This window comes from Atractosteus spatula, chromosome 3 (assembly GCF_055471065.1).
Source record: "Atractosteus spatula isolate fAtrSpa1 chromosome 3, fAtrSpa1.hap1, whole genome shotgun sequence".
NCBI classification, from domain to species: domain Eukaryota; kingdom Metazoa; phylum Chordata; class Actinopteri; order Semionotiformes; family Lepisosteidae; genus Atractosteus; species Atractosteus spatula.
The window spans coordinates 50,165,309-50,186,092 of NC_142708.1; the positions used below are offsets into that span (position 1 = coordinate 50,165,309).

At 39.6% G+C, this 20,784-nt stretch overlaps 1 protein-coding gene across 2 annotated transcripts in view; it reads left to right on the forward strand.

Moving 5' to 3' along the window:
- The first annotated feature begins 5,927 nt into the window (after positions 1–5,927).
- LOC148837898 (interleukin-6 receptor subunit beta-like) overlaps positions 5,928–20,784 on the forward strand; it is a 31,622-nt gene continuing 16,765 nt past the window's right edge. Inside the window, exons 1-4 of one of the 2 annotated variants that reach the window (XM_088911371.1) lie at positions 5,928–6,194; positions 17,183–17,226; positions 17,683–17,748; positions 19,229–19,531. In XM_088911371.1, the coding sequence (XP_088767497.1) occupies positions 17,697–17,748; positions 19,229–19,531 (355 nt within the window). In that variant the 5' untranslated portion in view covers positions 5,928–6,194; positions 17,183–17,226; positions 17,683–17,696. The remainder of the gene's footprint in view (positions 6,195–17,182; positions 17,227–17,682; positions 17,749–19,228; positions 19,532–20,784) is intronic. The other variant, XM_088911372.1, reaches the window with a different exon arrangement.

Genomic DNA, 20,784 nt, shown 5'->3' on the forward strand with positions numbered 1-20,784 from the left:
TATTTTTCACCAATTTTAAAACTCGCATACATTTTCTCTTCAGACATACAATTTGATAATGTACACTGGTTACCTTTATGGTTAAATTCGACCTTGATTCTTCATTGGCTGTCCTAGAAGATGTCTTAATTGGTCCGGGTCATGGAGGAAGGCCAGGGGTGTCAGGTAGCAGTAGAGTACTCATGTTCAAACACTTGAATGTGCCCAGGTATCTTGAATCATTAAAAGCCCAATGTTCTGAAAAAATAAGTCTGATTTGATCATTTGTGCCTAGCTCTGCAGTAAAAGTCTTAAACCTTTCTTATTTTTCAATAGGCTGAGGTCAATATACACATTACTTTTGTATGATATACTTTATAACACAGGGCAAAGTCTATTCGAAAGAGAAGTTTGTACTTACAGTGGAAAAGTATTGGTAATGTCCCCAAAAACTGCGAGATAGAAATGAATTATCTTCCTTATTTGTAAGAAACAGTATTGCATTTTTTTATGTTAAATGTTTTTACTGTAGATGCTATCTGGGTTGTCTGAGTTTCGGGATTAGTCTCTAGGCTGCTGAGTGTAAAGCACTCCTTTTCTTGTAAATCGTGGCAACTCTTCAAATATTTGTCAGTAGACATCCTGGGCTTCACCAGATGTCAGCTCAGTGGGAGCTGCTGCTTATTGTTGAATTTACAGAATTAGCTTTTTTGCTCAGTTATTTTTCCATTTGAGTGAAAAGTGCAAACATTTTCAAATAATATAAATAGGTTTATTTATAAATTGGGTTTTTGGAATGATAAATTTAGCAGTGACAGGCCAACCAATTGGGAAATTAGTGTTAGAAATTAGTAAGACTTCCCAAATCAACCATATCCTCTAAATTAAACCTAGATTTTCCAGCCACCAAATACCAAACTGTACCTGTTGCACCCTTAAAAAATTTCAGATACTTAGGATTGATTAATTCATGATTTTTGTTATTAATTGAAAATTATTTTTGAGAGTGAGGCATCTTATAAATCATCCTTAATTTATTATGGATTTAAAGATTCTCGGGGTAAAGTGGTAAATAAGCAAGATGTATGTCCTCATTTGTCCCTTTTTGTGTATAAAAGATGTTTTTTTTTTCTTTTGGTGATGCATAATTTAGAATCTTATCATTTATAATCCTTCATTTTCTGCATTAAACCCAATTGTGGATTACTCTAGTGAATCAAAAATCAACATTTGTGGCAAACCACTTTTAAATGTATTTGTATTAAATTTTTTTGGGCTATGGAGTGATTGTTTCCCGAAAATTTTTACTTCAAAATGCATTTAACATCCTTTTTTTTCCTTGACATGTAACGGTGGTTTATTAATTTCCATTTGTTGTGCAAGGCTTTCAGTAAATCATTCTGCATGTGTATTGGCAGACACTTAGCTATTTTGAATGTTTAAAATTGTACAATGCATCAGTAAGACCACATTTAAAATACCTTTGCTGCTCTAGAATTGGTCGAAAAAGAATGATCTGACTTTAAAAATGTTCCTTACACAACATAATATTGTTTAATAGTCATAAACAGAGAAAAAATGTCATTTTCAAGATCAATGAACAAGAACAAAAGAATGCAAGTAAGCTCTTAACTGAACAGGAGCCGGATCTCCATAAATACAGTGGTGTGAAAAAGTGTTTGCCCCCTTCCTGATTTCTTATTTTTTTGCATGTTTGTCACACTGAAATGTTTCAGATCATCAAACAAATTGAAATATTAGACAAAGAAAACACAAGTAAACACAAAATGCAGTTTTTAAATTAAGGTTTTTATTATTAAGGGAAAAAAAAATCCAAACCTACATGGCCCTGTGTGAAAAAGTGATTGCCCCCTAAACCTAATAACTGGTTGGGCCACCCTTAACAGCAACAACTGCAATCAAGCGTTTGCAATAACTGGCAATGAGTCTTTTACAGCGCTGTGGAGGAATTTTGGCCCACTCATCTTTGCAGAATTGTTGTAATTCACCACATTGGAGGGTTTTCGAGCCTTAACCGCTTTTTTAAGGTCATGCCACAACATCTCAATCGGATTCAGGTCAGGACTTTGACTAGGCCACTCCAAAGTCTTCATTTTGTTTTTCTTAAGTCATTCAGAGGTGGACTTGCTGGTGTGTTTTGGATCATTGTCCTGCTGCAGAACCCAAGTGCGCTTTAGCTTGAGGTCACGAACAGATGGCCAGACATTCTCCTTCAGGATTTTTTGGTAGACAGCAGAATTCACGGTTCCATTTACCACAGCAAGTTTTCCAGGTCCTGAAGCAACAAAACAGCCCCAGACCATCACACTACCACCACCATATTTTACTGTTGGTATGATGTTCCTTTTCTGAAATGCTGTGTTACTTTTATGCCAGATGTAATGGGACACACACCTTCCAAGAAGTCCAACTTTTGTCTCGTCAGTCCACAGAGTATTTTCCCAAAAGTCTTGGGGATCATCAAGATGTTTTCTGGCAAAACTGAGACGAGCCTTTATGTTCTTTTTGCTCAGCAGTGGTTTTCGTCTTGGAACTCTGCCATGTAGGCCATTTTTGCCCAGTCTCTTTCTTATGGTGGAGTCATGAACACTGACCTTAACTGAGGCAAGTGAAGCCTGCAGTTCTTTGGATGTTGTTGTGGGGTTTTTTCTGACCTCTTGGATGAGTCGTCGCTGCGCTCTTGGGGTAATTTTGGTCGGCCGGCCACTCCTGGGAAGGTTCACCACTGTTCCATGTTTTCGCCATTTGTGGATAATGGCTCTCACTGTGGTTCGCTGGAGTCCCAAAGCTTTAGAAATGGCTTTATAACCTTTTCCAGACTGATAAATCTCAATTACTCTGTTTCTCATTTGTTCCTGAATTTAATTGGATAGCAGCATGATGTCTAGCTTTTGAGGATCTTTTGGTCTACTTCACTTTGTCAGGCAGGTCCTATTTAAGTGATTTCTTGATTGAGAACAGGTGTGGCAGTAATCAGGCCTGGGTGTGGCTAGAGAAATTGAACTCAGCTTTCCAAAGATGTGATAAACCACAGTTGATTTATGTTTTAACTTCCCCATGGCTCTTGAGTGTTTGACTACACTTAAGTGTGAAAAATGTTTTCAGCTGCAAGGATTAAGCACTTTCCAGTTAAAATAGTAGGCTAGCCCAGCTAAAAATAATGCAAAAAAAATTAACCAAGTGAATTGTTTTTTTCTACCCCTAAGATCTTTCATTTGGTAGCATGTTATAGACAATTACAGAACAGTCAAACAGTTCTTGTTACTTTATTTAATTACAGTTAAAATCCCTTTGCGTGCTAGTAAAGACACAACAGTGTCTTCCCAGGCTGTCCCTAGAGCTGCAGAGGGGTGCAGAGACTTGGGACTCTTACAAAGATAAGGATGATTCAGTGTCACTGCTGAGCCCCATGCGGATCTGTATTCTGCTGCCTTTTCTGCCTGCAAACACCAGCATATAGCAGGGACAAATGGCTTGTGCCTGCTCTCCAGGACCAACAGACTTGGCTTCATAATTTGGATCCGGGTCCTTGATGATGTTCTGCAGCTCCCCTTCCTCCACATGGAGCTTTGTGTTTTTCTTTTATCTTCCATGCTTTTAGAGGCTTCTTTCCAATATTGGATTCTGTGGTGCATCATAGGTTTGTGTTTCACTTTCTATTAAAAATGTGACGGCATTCTAATCACTATCCTGAACAATAAATAAAAAAAAAGATCTTGACCAAGATTCAATGCTCTAACACACGTAATAAATTTCGGACCAGCAGGGAGTTCGGTGCAGTTTCTGGCAGTGAACTGAGCACCCAATCAACAGTGGTGGATTTGCAGATATCAAATCTGTGGTTGGTATGTAGAGTGCCAAGATGGCCTGTGGGGTTGCGAGGGCATGGTTGGTGCCCTCAATCACCTATTACTGTGAATGTGCAGAGTGGAGGTCGAACAGAGTCTGGGTGTGGTGAATGGAGATCAGGATATTCTGCATGAGCCTCTCAGGTGGCAGGAGTGTTGCAGAACCCAGAAGGGATCATGGTGAACTGCCACAGCCATGGCCTGATTGAGAACAGAGTTTTCATCTGCACCTCTGAAGAGTCTTCAGCATGCTAATAACTTCTATGGAGGTCAAGAGAGCTGCCCCACCTCAAGCCTAAGCCTTAATCCACTCTGTGTCTATTCAGGTCTTTCTGGACAGTGTTTAGCTTCATCTAGTCCTCTCAGAACCCCCTGGAGCCATCCTTATTAACCAGGACTGTGGGAGCTGGCCAGGGTCTGGTGGATGACTTGATTACCCCTACAGCAAATCTCTCCTTCATTTTTCTTCTGTTGTTTTCTCTTTTGCCTTTGCCATCTCTGGGGTAGGGGAGCAGACAGGTCAACTGGTCTCACAACTGCTCCCACTACTGGCCGCACTAACGCCTCTTCCAGCAGCAACCTTAGCTTTCCCAGGAGGTATCTCATCCAGGTAGTGTCCAGGCTCACACCTGCTTAGCTTCAGTGGGCTGCCGGTTGTGAGTTGCAGGGTGATATGGCTGATGGCCCTATAAGTTAGTCTTATAGGTCCAGTGTAGCGCCCATCCGTATCGGGAAGTCTAGTCCCATTTGTGGGTCTTTCTTGTCATCTGCTCCTGACAATTTTATTCAGCCACACCTTAGTTTCTCCAAGCATTCCTTTTCCCCTTGTGATACAGGCCACGGCTTCATTAAGGAACCCAGGGATGTACAGGTAGGCATGACACTGAAGCACTTTAGGTGGCATTAGGAAGGCTTGGAGCTTGGGACAAAATACACGGAAAACTTGAGTGGGTGAGGTCCAAGATGTCACCTGAATCAGATTTCTGGCTTTTCCTGGGTCTTCTCTTCAGCTCTAGCAGTTTCTCATGGTGTCTGCTGTGTGCTCAGATCCAAACTGCCTGCTGAAGGCAGCAGAGTGAAGGATGTAGCTTCTCAGGTCTTTCTCTGGAACATACAAGGAGGGCTTGCTGTGCCCTCTGACTGGGCCATGGCCAGTTGTTAGCTAACCCTGTAAACCAGGCCGTCTGGACCTGGATCTGTACTTCCCATGCAGTTCCTGCCTGTGCTGCTGGTCGCAGTGGGAGTTTGTTTGTAGATCCTGGGGAATAAGTTCAAGCAGGCGGTACTTTTCTAACTTTTGCTTCCTCTTGAAGCTGTCTTCCTGGAAAGGGGGCTCAGACTTTCCAAATATCCGGTCAGTTTACTGTCACAAGAGGGGGGCAGGGCTGCCAAGACCACACATTATTGAATGACCACTATTGAAAATAAATCTTGAATTCAAAATTGTTTTGTAACTGAATGCCAATGTTGTATTTTTCAGTGTAGAAAGAAATGGCTGTGGTGTTTCCTGAAAAGAGGAACAAGTTTTCGTCAGTGGATTTTAAAGTCACATGGTAAAGTCGTTTCGGAACTGATTTACACATCACTGCTGAAACATTCAGTATGTAATCGTTTCCGCTATTTTCTAAAATGATTTCAAGCTTTTTGTACTTAATGAAAGGAAAAGAGAAATAAAAGCCTTTGCAAGGTGTTTACGTAAAGAACAATACTGTTTTACGTAAAAAATCTTCAGGAATTTTGCCGATTTGGAGCAGCAAAGGTTGTGGGTGCTCAGGGACAAAAGTAAAAAATGTTTGAAATTGCCTTTTATTTTGTACTAAAACGTTAGGATTATACCTGATTTATGATACGCAACAATGCTTTCTGTTGTTTTATATTTATATATAAGGTGCTCCACAAGCTTTCTATTTTATTCTTAATTGATTTATAAAGGATGGATTTAAGTCTTCTAACACTGCAATAGAAACTTGTGTTGCGAGTAATTAAATGCGACAGTTTTTTTCTCCTTGAGTCTGTGCTTGCTTTCCAAACCCTGGCATTTCGAAACTTCCGATCAGGCTAATGACAGTTAGCTGCCTATTTTGTCTTAGACTGGTTTACAGAGCACACACGAGGTTTCGGTTTTGTTGCTTCACTCCCATAACTCATGTAAGTAGTATTTTTGGACTGTGGCGCTGAGGAAACATTCAACGCTGAGCAATCAGAGACTCCAGTATTCCCGATACTTGGTAGCGCTATATCTAAAATCATTTTTAGTTTTGACTGGTAAAATACCTGAGGTACAACCGAATATCAACATCCCGGAATTTTTTCCCACCTATCAGGAATGCGATAGAAGTCTGTTTAGTAAGTTTTCATCTTCAAATTATTTTGAAATTATTTGCTGTTACTTAAGTGGGAGATGATGAAACTTTGAAGATGATTTTCTTTTTATTCTGTTTGTGGACTGTGGATATGCATATAATACTTCCATGCTAGCTACTTCCATGCTAGTTGGTTATTTTCAACTCTTACTATTATTATAGTGATCGATTGATTGGTATTCAGGATTAGTTGGGGTTTTTTGGGGGGGAGAGTGCTCAAAAAGGTATTTTTTATTAGTTTTTACCCTTTTATATTCGACCCTGTGTTCGCCCACTTTAATTTATGAAAGTGAACGTTGATTCGATGCTGTATTCTGTATATTTATATAGTCTTGTGACCATCATTGACAGTTTTTTTTCATAATCGATTTCAGGAACTATTATTCAAAGAGAAAACATAATTTGTGTTTTCTGTTAAATATTATGCATTTTCCGTTAACATAAAGATGAATCACCAGGGTTTGTTGAAGAAGGTGGTTTTGCCAGGCTAATTAGCACAGTCCATATTTTAATTGCAGTCTTTTCTGTTTCAGTTTTATACTCTTCTTGTAATCCTATTTATATACAATATATTTATTTCAAATCGATCTCTGCAGCGTGAAGTTAAACGTTTACAATCATTTACGTCGTTTTGATTTTTGTATTCTTCAGTGCGAGTTGGAAACAGATGGATTTCTAGGATTTACATTCTTATTAACTCATGAAAAATGTGAGCAGAAAGTCCAAGTAGTTTAAGAATGCCAAAATCAAATATCACACAACGTAATTATATGCGTACTGTGAATATGTATGATGACCTGTAAATTACCATATTAATTTTCCCATTTGTGTTAACGTCGTAATATAACGCCTGTCGGAATCAGTACCTCAAACCACCTGATACATGAGAAATTATACAGTACGTCTGTTACAAGTATATGTAACAGTGTAATTCTGTGATGGGTATATGGGTTTCCGTTATCGTTTTTAACTATAATTATGTCATTTATGGTTTATTTGTAATTTTTGATGTGAAGTTGAAAAACAACCATTTGTCGTTTTACAACAGCGTTCTTGAAAAATGGGTCATCCTTGGCAATCTGAGTCATGTCGATTTAACATACACGTATGTTTTAAGAATGATAATCTTGCTTAAGCATTGACTTCGTCCCAGGTCACTTTCAACAATAATTCATAGTTATCCTTCTGTTGTGTGCTCTTTGAAAGTGTTAATGAATGAAATTTGCTTTATATTTATTGAGTTTGATTTTTGGGCGAGCTCTACTTGTAGTTCCTTATACTGCGATGTTGCCATTTGGCTGTCAATTGCGCTCAAGCCAAGGTCGTAGCGGTCTTGTACCACAGGGGCAACAATGGTATCCTGCGTTATTGCACTGTAAATGTTTCTGTTCGTGTGTTAACCTTTATCGCGTTCTGTGTTTTATTCCTGTTGTCGGTTACCGAAAGATACCCTTTTATAGCCCACTGTTCAGAGTTGGGACATCGGGGGCCAGGTTGGTTATAGAAAGATGTACTTTACGCCTAGTTAGGCAGACTGGGATTTATGACGTGCCGACCTTGGCACTTTGCTTCTTTGTTGATGTATGTCTTTCTGTTATGATAGATAATAACAGAGCAAACGCCAATGTGCTGGTTAATTGTAAGCAGAGTTGTACAGCGTCCTGCTTTTCGCGGGACAGCGTTACGGTATACTGTAGCTATCGGCGATGGTCTGCATGTGTGTATACGCAGACATTTCTATAACAGCGTATGCAAAGAGACTAGGGTGTATGAGGACACACACAACTGAGTGCAATGCCCTTCTCTGCATGTCTACAAGACTACCAGGTGCTTGAATAGGACACCTAGCTTCATAAGCCACCTGTGTGTTGTTATTCAGTACAATTCTAGAGAGCCTGTGTGAATGTGGCAGCTCATTACCTCTTCACACGTTTCTAGGTGTAGGAGCGTTTATTACAGTGCCCTCACTCTAGATTTGGATTTCAGACAGGCCTCCAGCTTTGGAATGGTGTCCTAAATGGTGGCATGTTTGAGCTGGTTGTTGCCCATGGCAGCAGAGGGATGCATTGCAGTGAGAAGAGGTGTGCATCAGACACACCCCTGATACAGTTCCAGGGCATCTGCATGAACACACGCAGCAGCCAATTGCTATCTTGCAAGGGAATCTGGGGCTTTTTTGCAGTGTGGCAACAGACAGCCTTATGCAGCCCTGAAGCTCTGAGCAGAGGGGAGAAAGGTTTTGTTTTTCAACGTAGCAGTGACTCCAAACCTTAATTATTTAGATATTAGGCTGCAGCCTCACCCCAGAAGAGTGAAAAAGTAGCATAAAACCAGCATAGAGTGGGCTAGCCTCATACTAATTTGGCATTAGTTCAGTAAATTTCAGAAACAAAGACTGTGGCTGCATGGTTGAATCATAATGAAAAATAAGACAAACTTGAAAAAATACACAGATATAAAAAGTACAGGGTACTTTACAGTCCAGGTCCTTGCTACAAGAAACTCTTTTCTCAACACCATAGTTTTCCTTTGTTAGTTAGGTTATTTACATTGTGTAGAGAGGTGCTTGAGACCATTTTTAAAGCTTTAATAAGAGGTGGTTTGTTCGTACCTCTGGTTTTTCAGCCTGGTATACTTTAAAAATGTAATTTTACCTGCAAAATGTAAGTGAAAAGATCACTATGACTCAGACAATCGCATATTATGCATTCCTCATTGTTAATCACTGCAGAAAGTATGTAACAAAAACCTTGGTATGAAAAAATCCCTACCCGACCATCTGAATTTGCAGAGAATTTCCATTGTCTTTTAAGTCTGTGAACCACTTGCCATATTGTTTGGAAGGCAGTATATGGCTTCATAACAATAAATCCCACAATATCTTCAATAAAGGAAGCTTATTACTTCCTATGCTGTTCCAACGACCAGTTTATCGTTAACATAACATAATCGCATTTAGAGTTGTCTCTTTGGAATGCAAAGTGTGCAACCATTTGCTTGCAGACCACCAAATGAACTGTCGCAGTAACACTGTTACCATGTCTAGGATGTTCAATAAAATTCCCCCCTGTTTTGTCCACATGGGTTGGTGACTTGGGGGTGCTTGGGGGGCAGTGGTTTGAATCCAGGATCAAACTGCAGAAGAAACATAATGTTGCAAAATAGAGGCATCAGAAAAAAGCTTGAGCCGTAGACGAATGTGAGGTACAGTATGTGATACATTTTTATTCTCCAGGACAATTCTGGTGAGTAATAGATTGGTTAAACCTGGGTGAAACAGGACAGGACAAACAAATATAAACAATTAACAACACAATATACCACAAAATATTTGCAAATATTCTTGTGTTTCAACCAGAATTTGTAATGCAGTGAAATGATTTTCCCCTTGATTGACAGAACATCCACAATAAGTTTAAAGGGGTAAAAATAACTTTATAGCGTAAAAAATTCTGACAAAATATTATATTATATTAAAAATGTTTAATCTGTTTACTGAACTATTCATCCCCATGAGTCAGTACTTTGTGCTAGAACCTGTTGCAGTAATTACAGCTTTGATTCCTCATGGGTATGTCTCTCTCTGCTTATTTGCATATCTGAAATTGGGGATTTTTGCTCATTCTTCCTTGCAGATACGCTAAGAACCCCAATCTTAAAGACCTTCCACAGATTCTCAATGGGATTCAAGTCCGGGTTTTGGCTGAGTCGCTTAAGGACAGTCCCTTCCTGTTCTGAAGCCAATTTGCTGCCATTTTGGCTGTGTGCTTAAGATCGTTGTCCTGTTGAAATGCGATTCTTTATCCAGGACTAAGGTCTTTTGCTGCCTAAACTGGGTTCTCCTCAAGGATTTGCCTGTTAGTTGGCTCCATTCATTGTTCCCTCTACCACAACAAGTGTCTCGGTCTCTGACGCTGAAAAGCATCACCGAAAGGGTGATTTTGCCACCACCGTGCTTCATGTTAGAAATGGTGTTACAGGGCTGATTAGCTGTGTTCGGTTTATACCAGGCATAGCACCTTTGAATTCAGGCCATAGCATTCAATTTATGTTTAATCAGCCCATAGAATCTTCTGTCACACGGTCTCAAGGTCTGCAGTGTTCCTTCTTTCATACTCCAGGTCTGCTACTATGTGGCCTTTTCTCAAGTGTGGCTTCCATCTAGGGTACTCTCCCATGTTTGTGTCATGCTGCAGGGATTGTTTTCCGAACAAGTTCTCGTCTATCTATCTCTGCCATGGAACACTGTAGTTCTGCCAGGGTGGTTCTTGCCCACTTGCTTAGTCTGGGGCGAAGAGGCCTGCTTTAGGAAGAGTCCATTTCTGGGACACAGTTTTATATCCATCCCCAGATCTATGCCTCCTCACAGTTCTAGTCTACATAGAGTTTCTTTTCTGACAGGCACTGTCAACTGAGGGACCTTATATAGGCAGGTGTATTTCTTCTGAAATCCAATTGGAGACCACAGATGGACTCCATTCAAGATTTAGGTGGATCTCACAAGGGAAGTCCCAAATTGGGCTCAATTTGGAGTGTCATACAAAAAGGGGTTGAATACTTATAAAATCAAAACATTTGAACATTTTCCTTTAATTCATGTGCAAAACGTTTCCATGACTCCATTCTACGTTGACAATATACAATCATTTGTGTAGATCACTGACAACAAATTTCATATAAATGTATTCGTATTTGAGTTTGCAACATAACAAATGCTGAAAACATCCAAGGGGAGTGAATACTTTCTGAAGGCGCTGTATGTATAAATCTAGCCGTTCAAGAGGTCAATGTCATACAGCACATGAAATTCTAATATTCTAGCCCTGTAACCCACAAAAACTATGGAGACATTAACAGGCCAAAAGCGAATAACCTGTGTCATAAGAAATGGATTCTTACCAGAACTAAAGCTCCATTTTAACCACAAAGAATTATTCCAAAATAAATAGGAATCTGTTTATCTTTAATGAAAAAAACAAGTATCGCCAAACTAGGAGAGAACAGTTTTAGTGTCAAGATTCCATGGTAATGGGAATCCAAATTTCCTTAACTAAACAAGACCGCAAAGCTCTCTGTAATACTGTTCAGAATACATAGCCAGAATCTGGGCTCCAAGGTCTCTTGTATAGTTAACAAGTAAAAATTCAAATGAATAAACAATAACAATTCATTGCAATTCATTCAAACATTAATCCTATCTGTGAATATAGTACAGACTGTTAACACAACAGAGGATATGTTTTTGGAGCCAAAGGTGGCGAGCCTATTGTTATTACATTCTTTTCATGGAACAATTATCACAGGGAGTATATACAGTTAATGTTTTAGCAAGACTAGTGTTCGAATTCTTGGATAAGTAACCACTGAATATACTGTAAGTGCAATAGATGCACATTTAATTGAATAGTTAATAATAAAAGACAATCAAGGTTGGAAAAAGCAGAGTAGCAAACAGGAGACATTTAATTGCCTGGTGCATGAATTTATTTCCTTACAGAATTCAATGTTTTTGTACCAAAAAAAGAGAGAAAGTCACTTTTTAAAGACCATGGGTTCTATTTAGAAGAAAAGAGTCAGTCCATATTGCTGTGTGAAGATGGTGTGCTAAATGTGTCTTGTAGATTATGACATATACAGTGAACATTTGGTACCATGTAGTCAGCACAGACCTGTGACTGGCTGACCACGTACTGTGTAGTGACCCCTTGAAGTGGGAGGAATAATTAGGCAGTGACTCCAGTGAAAAATGCTTGAGCATGGTAATGAAATAGTAGTAAATAGTCCAGTCAGACCAGTTCCAGTTTTGAAAATATTTTGTTTTATATATCTTATATATTTTTATAATAACACTTTATATATAAAATTCGGAATGACTCAAGTCGAAAGTGAGTCTTTTTCATACTTGGTCACTTGCTTGTGAAGCTACAAATAATTTGACTATAATATTCTAGCACACCCCTTTCTTGTTTAAGAAAATGCATTAAAATGCATAACAATTTCCCAGAATGATGCTGTGGATTGCAAAACAAATGGGTGTGATTCAGAGGCTTTTCTGATTCAGAGGCTTTTCTCAATGTCTCTAAGGTTTTGCACTAATGCAACACTTATTTCTTTTGGCAAACAATCTGCTCTCCAACTTCTCTCCTGACCACAGATTACTCATTTTTTATTGCTGAATGATTTAGTTTCAGAAAATTCAAGAAAGCAATTTGTTGTGCAGTTACTCACAACACTGTAGCTGTAAAATTTTAATTCTTTGAGTAAATGAACAGTAAAAAGATTTTAAAAAGGTTACATTTATATTGGTCATACTATAGTTACAGTGGTGTGAAAAAGTGTTTGCCCCCTTCCTGATTTCTTATTTTTTTGCATGTTTGTCACACTGAAATGTTTCAGATCACCAAACAAATTGAAATATTAGACAAAGATAACACAAGTAAACACAAAATGCAGTTTTTAAATGAAGGTTTTTATTATTAAGGGAAAAAAAATCCAAACCTACATGGCCCTGTGTGAAAAAGTGATTGCCCCTAAACCTAATAACTGGTTGGGCCACCCTTAGCAGGAACAACTGCAATCAAGCGTTTGCGATAACTGGCAATAAGTCTTTTACAGCGCTGTGGAGGAATTTTGGCCCACTCATCTTTGCAGAATTGTTGTAATTCAGCCACATTGGAGGGTTTTCGAGCCTTAACCACTTTTTTAAGGTCATGCCACAACATCTCAATCGGATTCAGGTCAAGACTTTGACTAGGCCACTCCAAAGTCTTCATTTTGTTTTTCTTAAGCCATTCAGAGGTGGACTTGCTGGTGTGTTTTGGATCATTGTCCTGCTGCAGAACCCAAGTGCGCTTCAGCTTGAGGTCACTGTCACGACCACCAGCCAGCAGAGATCAATGCGTAAGCGAGCTAATCAGCACCAGCAGCGGGTTACTATTAACAAGCGCCGCCGCACGAGTTAACACACCTGCAATTGCTCTACCGTGCGGCACGCCGGGTTATTTATACTATTCTAACCTACTTCCCGTTGCTCGGTATTGAGTTCACTTCTTGTTGCTCTGCCTAGCGTTTCTTACCCTTTTGCCTTCCTGGAATTCTGTCTACACCTTTTGCCTTTGGACTTCGGATCTCATCTCGCCCCTTGGATCGTTTGCTATCTGTGTCTATTTCGGATTTGACCCTGCAGCTCTCGTTTCGACCACGATTCTGTCTCACATATTGGATTGTTCGCCACCAGTGGCTTTACCGGATCTCGACCTACCTTACGCCTTCGGACTACGACTCAGCTCCTGGTTTTGCTCTGTTCACTTGCTTACCTCCCAACGACTCCTGCATCTGCATCGGATCCTTTTCACCTCTACAGAGCAGCGTTACAGTCACGAACAGATGGCCGGACATTCTCCTTCAGGATTTTTTGGTAGACAGCAGAATTCATGGTTCCATTTACCACAGCAAGTCTTCCAGGTCCTGAAGCAGCAAAACAGCCCCAGAGCATCACACTACCACCACCATATTTTACTGTTGGTATGATGTTCCTTTTCTGAAATGCTGTGTTACTTTTACGTCAGATGTAATGGGACACACACCTTCCAAAAAGTTCAACTTTTGTCTCGTCAGTCCACAGAGTATTTTCCCAAAAGTCTTGGGGATCATCAAGATGTTTTCTGGCAAAACTGAGACAAGCCTTTATGTTCTTTTTGCTCAGCAGTGGTTTTCATCTTGGAACTCTGCCATGCAGGCCATTTTTGCCCAGTCTCTTTCTTATGGTGGAGTCATGAACACTGACCTTAACTGAGGCAAGTGAAGCCTGCAGTTCTTTGGATGTTGTTGTGGGGTTTTTTCTGACCTCTTGGATGAGTCGTCGCTGCGCTCTTGGGGTAATTTTGGTCGGCCGGCTACTCCTGGGAAGGTTCACCACTGTTCCATGTTTTCGCCATTTGTGGATAATGGCTCTCACTGTGGTTCGCTGGAGTCCCAAAGCTTTAGAAATGGCTTTATAACCAATCACTTTTTCACACAGGGCCATGTAGGTTTGGATTTTTTTTCCCTTAATAATAAAAACCTTAATTTAAAAACTGCATTTTGTGTTTACTTGTGTTATCTTTGTCTAATATTTCAATTTGTTTGATGATCTGAAACATTTCAGTGTGACAAACATGCAAAAAAATAAGAAATCAGGAAGGGGGCAAACACTTTTTCACACCACTGTATTTGTCCCGAGAAGCATGTTGCAATGATTTGCCACCTCTAGTTAGTTTTGTGGCCAGTTGTTCAGCTGTTGGCTAGATTGCAAACAAATAAGGTTTAGTCATGGCTGGTAACAGATTCACTTTAGTTCAGACTCCTGAGTTCAGTTTTGGCTCATATTTTATTTGCTATTGAAAAAGTCCCTTTCTGAGGAAGTAGAAAGAGGTATTCAATCATAATCATAATAATAATACTTCCTTACACTTATATAGCACTTTTCTGGACACTCTACTCAAAGCGCTTTACAGGTAATGGGGAGTCCCCTCCACCACCAATGTGCAGCATCCACCTGGATGATGCGACGGCAGCCATAGTGCACCAGTACACTCACCACACATCAGCTATCAGTGGGGAGTAGAGCAGAGTAATTAAGCCAATTCATAGATGGGGATTATTAGGAGGCCATGATTGGTAAAGACCAATGGGAAATTTGGCCAGGACACCAGGGTAACACCTCTGCTCTATTCGAGAAATGCCCTGGTAGAGTCAGGACCTCAGTTTTACGTCTCATCCGAAGGAAGCATCTTTTCACAGAATAGTGTCCCCGTCACTATACTGGGGCATTAGGACCCACACAGATCACAGGGTGAACACCCCCTACTGGCCCCACTAACACCTCTTCCAGCAGCAACCAGAGTTTTTGCAGCAGGTTTTTTCCATCATTCCCATTATGATCCTTACTGGTAATATAAGAACAACAAAACCGAAATGGACTTGATGGGTCTCATATCATTCAGAGCCATCCTGGTGCTCAAATCGTCTAATACATCTACATTCACAAGGTGATGGAGGAAATTCATGTGAACCAAGGTGCAACTAACACTAAAAAGCTTTCTGTTGTTGTTTTATTAGTATTCTATTTTTGAGGCAGCAGAGAAGGAGAGATGAATATATAAGGCCGCAGTGAGGCAAATAACATTGCGCTCCATTAATTAAAAGGGTATTGATATGTAACAGACCTGAAAAATCCCACATCTGATAGGTCTGATTGGTTTGTGTATTATTTTGTCTGTTTCATTTCACCATGAATTGTGGTGGTACAGAAGAAAGTAAATTGAGTAATGGAGAGAAAATGGAGTAAAACCTTCTCTTGTCTTTGAAATGTTTTAAATTTATTGAAAGTTCCTGCTGGTTGCCATAGCTATTACATTTGCCTGGGGTGTAATTTCATGGCCAGATCATTTTAAGCAAAACAAAAGCTTTTATCTCGCAGATTGTTATGGATGTAGTCAGCAATAATTCTGTTTGTTGTAACAACCTCTGGTTATCTGTAAAAAGTGAAATGTGAAGATGTGGGATGGGAGGTTTTAGACTAGTCTGAACATTGCGCTGGCAAATCTTCAGATTGTCACAAGTTCCAAGTGAGGGATGTTTAATATTTTACCACTTAACACAGGCTAAGATCTTTTATTGTACCTTTATTTATTGAAACGGCACCAACTATCTCATTGTCACAACACATAATTTATATCATGTTGCACATCAGTTTAAACCCTGAACTCTTTCTTGTGTAATCTGAGCATCCCTATATAATCACTTCATTTCTTCACTATTTCAGAAGCCTGTCTTACTTTCATCCATCCATTTTCTAACCACCTTTTCCAAATAAAGGGCTCAGGGGGAGCCAGAGCCTATCCCAGCAAGCAACTGGCGCACATATACACAAACACGCACACATTCACACCAGAGCCAATTCTCCCCAAAAGCCAATTAGCCTACCAGGATCTGTTTGGACTGTGGGAAGAAGCCGATGTGAACACAGGGAAAATATACAAACTCCTCACAGAGATAGCACCCCAGGTCCAGAATTGAACCCAGGGCCCCACAGCTGCCACTGGGCTGCCCTATCTGTTTTGCTTTCACAGCCCAAATTGAACTGTTGAAACACCCACAGGGAATGTCAATCACAACCCCTACAATGTGCTGTAGGAAATTCTCTGCACCTTCACATACTGTATACTACATGTGACTATGTGGATAACAGGCTGGATCCTAGCTCAGTTTCCTGTTATCCGCGTGGGAGTGGTAGTTTGATTTAACAAACATTATTGGCATAGTCAAAATAATTGCATGTGATATATGTACAGAAACAGATTATGGTGGTTAAAAGATCTTTTTCCCAATGAGAATATAATTAGGAAATGACTTTCAACTGCAACAGTAAAAACCACAGTGATTTACATTAACTCATGTCATATAAAGCTCTTTGTGAAGCAACTTCAAAGGACAGAAAGTCAAATCTTACAGCATAAAGCAGTTTCTAATTGGCAATTGAGGGATTAACTTGAATAAGCCTTTAATAGAGTTACTGTCCTTGATCTCTTCTCATTTTGTGAATCTTTAAAAAATGTCCTGCTAAGCTCCTTTTGTTAGGTTGCCCTGTTAACCAGGAAGCCAACAAGAACAGAACTGCTTCATGGCAATAGACCACTGAAGATGGCATGAAGTGTCTTTGTCTCCATACAGTATTGGTGTTAGGCCATTGTAATGGTCATACCCAAAATGTAATGGTGATAAGCAATACATTTCAGATAAGAGATACAATTAATTCAGGAAACTTCAGATGTGTAGTCTTTTTAAAGAATGTTTTGAATGAGTTTACATTTTTCTTCTGATCAGAGTCTTGTCCTGTTAAAAGACTGTGGCTTTCATGCTAAAGCTTGCTTAAGTGTTCTAAAGCTTTTCATGCATTCATCCATTTTCTAACCATCTCTTCCAATTCAGAGTTCCAGTGGAGCTGGAGGCTATCCTGGCAAGCAACGCACCACGTAAGGCAGGATACATCCTGAATGGGACACTGGGACACCGGTCTTTCACAGGGCAGACAGACACACACACCAGGGCCAATTTTCCCAGAAGGCATTTTAAGCTACCATTCTGTTTTTGGACTCTGGGAAGAAACTGGATCACCTCGAGGAAACCCAGGCGAATATACACAGATTGATCCAGAATTGCTCCCGGGCCCCAGCACAGCAAGGCAGTAATACTAACCACTGTGCCACCTGCTTTTGCTCTTTTATGTCACAAATACAATTTCAGCAATAACACACAACATACAACTGATCTAATCAGTTTAATTTGTGAAATGTTTTACTCAATAATTATGCTTCAGATGTAACATATATTTATGCAAATAAACATACTGTTTTGCCAGAAAAAAAAGCCAAAAACATTTTAGACTTTACTTTATACTGATTTTTTTTGTTATTGTTTCTTTTTTTCAGGTGTGAGAGTGACAATGTCTGGTGTATTGTTAGTGGTGCTTTTGGTATTTACCATAGTGTGTAAAGGTAAGTTTACGCAAATGGATATTTTGTATAGTTGTGGTTTTGCCCAGAATTAGTTTAACAGCAGTACAGGGACTGAACTTAACAGTTTGTGTTTACTTGGTCAGTTTAGGGAGACAGTGGTCAGAAAGCAAGTTTCACATCCTCAGTTATCTTCCTCAATTGAAGTGACTGTTCAATTGTAGATTTTCTGATTGGTTGACAGTGATATATTGTATTAATCTGAGATTTATGGGAAGTTATGACCAGAGATTGGTCCATCAATGCCAGGACAGGAGGGGTGCTACCTATCAATACTACAGTATCTTACAAGCTCGGCCAACAGAACTTATTTAATACATCTCTCAGTTCACAAGTCCAAAACCTCATGTCCACAGACATGGCTCGGTGCATCACTGGAATGACAGTGATCTTTTGTCATTTTTGTACATTTCACATTTTGTCAGTGTTGGTAAATAGCCATCCAACTTCATAGAAGCACATAATGCAGTGGTTCAGCAGGTGATGCACACAGATTTTTGTATTTAGGGTTTGTTTGCAGACTGGAAAGTACAGTCAGACATGGCAAAGTACAAATACTTATTAAAACTAAGAACTTGAAAGAGTAGCTGAACAAACCTAATAAATCATCCATAATAGCTGGGGGAAAATAAAGCTTCTTAATTTCCTTGGATTTTCCTTGTTTCCCTGTGCTCCTCTGTATCCCTTTGGAAAATTCTAAAGGATCTGCAGCTGTGTTACAAGAACATAATTAATATCATTATAAATTATAAAGAATATACATAATATATAACTTTATTAGGCTAATGCTTGGAATAAATGAATGTGTCAACAGAGCTCAGCGGGTAATATTCTGTGCACCACAATCCTTCAACAGCAGGTTTTGTTGAATTATTGAATCTTTTGTTGCCGTTTACCACAAGCAGTGTTAAAGAGCCTACCTCCTTTTCTCCTTCCACTTAGATATTTCACATTGTTCTACTCTTTTTACTTAAAATGTTTCTCCTATATTCAGAAACACAGGTCTATATCAATCTTCTGCTGTAATTTCAGAAGAGCTCACCCAGAAATAACAGTTCAACATTCCCAAACATGACTGCTGCTGTGAATGTGTTTCTTCATCTCTTATAAATTAAACCTCAACATTCACAAGGGGAGAAATGTCTAACTCTTGCATGTTAATTACAGTCATGTTTAGCTGTCCAGTTGTTTGACTAACAGACCTGACTGTGTTAGGATGGAGCTGTTCTTTTTTTCTAATTTCATTTTACACATTTAGTTAAACAGACCAGAATAAGAAATGAACATTTCAGGAAACATTTCAGTTTCCTGTAATACCAAATATTTTGATAGTATGGGCTAAGCCTTTTCCTTTTCATTCATTTCCTTTAACTGAAAATTCTGCCGAAATTTGATAGTTGTAAATGAACTGATATTGTGCCGATAATCCACCTAAAATCATGTATTTTTGTTGTTTTAATAGGTTATGATGAAGCTTGCACAGTTCACCCTAAAGATCCAGTTATTAAGATGGGGTCCGATATCCAGATTTTCTTCACAGCCCCCCACAGGAGTCCGTGCAGGAATATTTCTTCATTTAACCCTGATCAGCTGTTCTGGAAACTAAATGATGAACGGATTCCTGAAGACCAGTATTCTGCCATCAATTCAACTGTTTTTGCTGTTCACATTCGGAATTTTACGCGCCGGTCTGGGTTTGTTATGTGTTATATGAATGTCGATGGAAGGGACACAGTTTTTGGAGGAACACACATTAAAGCAGGATGTGAGTACTGGAAAACGCGAAGGTTAATTCCATGCTAAAAAATTAGAAAAATGAAGCTGTTGAGTCTTCTTTAGGTGTGAGGGAGAGAGGGGAAGGTAGCAGGGATATAAGGAGAACAAAAGGAAGACCAAGTGAGAATGGTCACAACGGTGAGGAAGAGTGTCCAAACAAACAGCAGCCATATCACTCTGCAACTCACAACTGGCAACCCACTGAAGCTAAGCAGGTGTGAGCCTGGTCACTACCTGGATGGGAGACCTCCTGGGAAAAACTAAGGTTGCTGCTGGAAGAGGTGTTAGTGGGGCCAGCAGGGGGTGCTCACCCTGCGGTCCATGTGGGTCCTAATGCCCCAGTATAGTGACGGGGACACTATACTGTAAACAGGTGCCGTCCTTCGGATGCGATGGAAAACCGAGGTCCTGACTCTCTGTGGTCATTAAAAATCCCAGGGCACTTCTCGAAAAGAGTAGGGGTGTAACCCCGGCGTCCTGGCTAGATTTCCCATTGGCCTTTACCAATCATGGCCTCCTAATAATCCCCATCTATGAATTGGCTTCATTACTCTGCTCTCCTCCCCACTGATAGCTGATGTTCTGGCGCACTATGGCTGTCGTCACATCATCCGGGTGGATGCTGCACATTGGTGGTGGTGGAGGAGAGTCCCCATTACCTGTAAAGCGCTTTGAGTGGAGTGTCCAGAAAAAGTGCTATATAAGTGTAAGCAATTATTAATTATTATTAAACAGATATTTGGGGGCAAAGTGTGAAAAGGTTAAATCTGTAAGTGAATGGAGAGGATTTAAAAATAAATTAGTCTATGGAGGATGTAAGTGTAGAGGAATTCTGGGCTTTAAAACAGTCAACGGCAAAAAGTTTCAGAAAATGACCAGCATTCAACATAGTTTCAATACATTGGGTACTCTGGAAAGTATTGTAGTTAGTAATTTTGTCGGTGGTTCCCCTGCAATGTTGACTTAAGAGTCTTTTTAAACTTTTTGTCTGAGGAGGTTGCCGTTCTGAACTATACAGATATAACTTCAGTTTTATTAAATATACATTATTCTGTTCAGTGTTGTTTTTTACCTGTTTTCTGGTCATTAAGTTGTAAAGTTGTACTTACATAAATTGCTTAATGGCTCAGCTCACGTTAGTGTCTCAGTCTGTAAATATACTGTACCATTTCACTTCATGAACAGTCAATGCAAGTGTCTGTTATTCTGATCACTAAGAATGTGTGAATGTATAAACTGTCA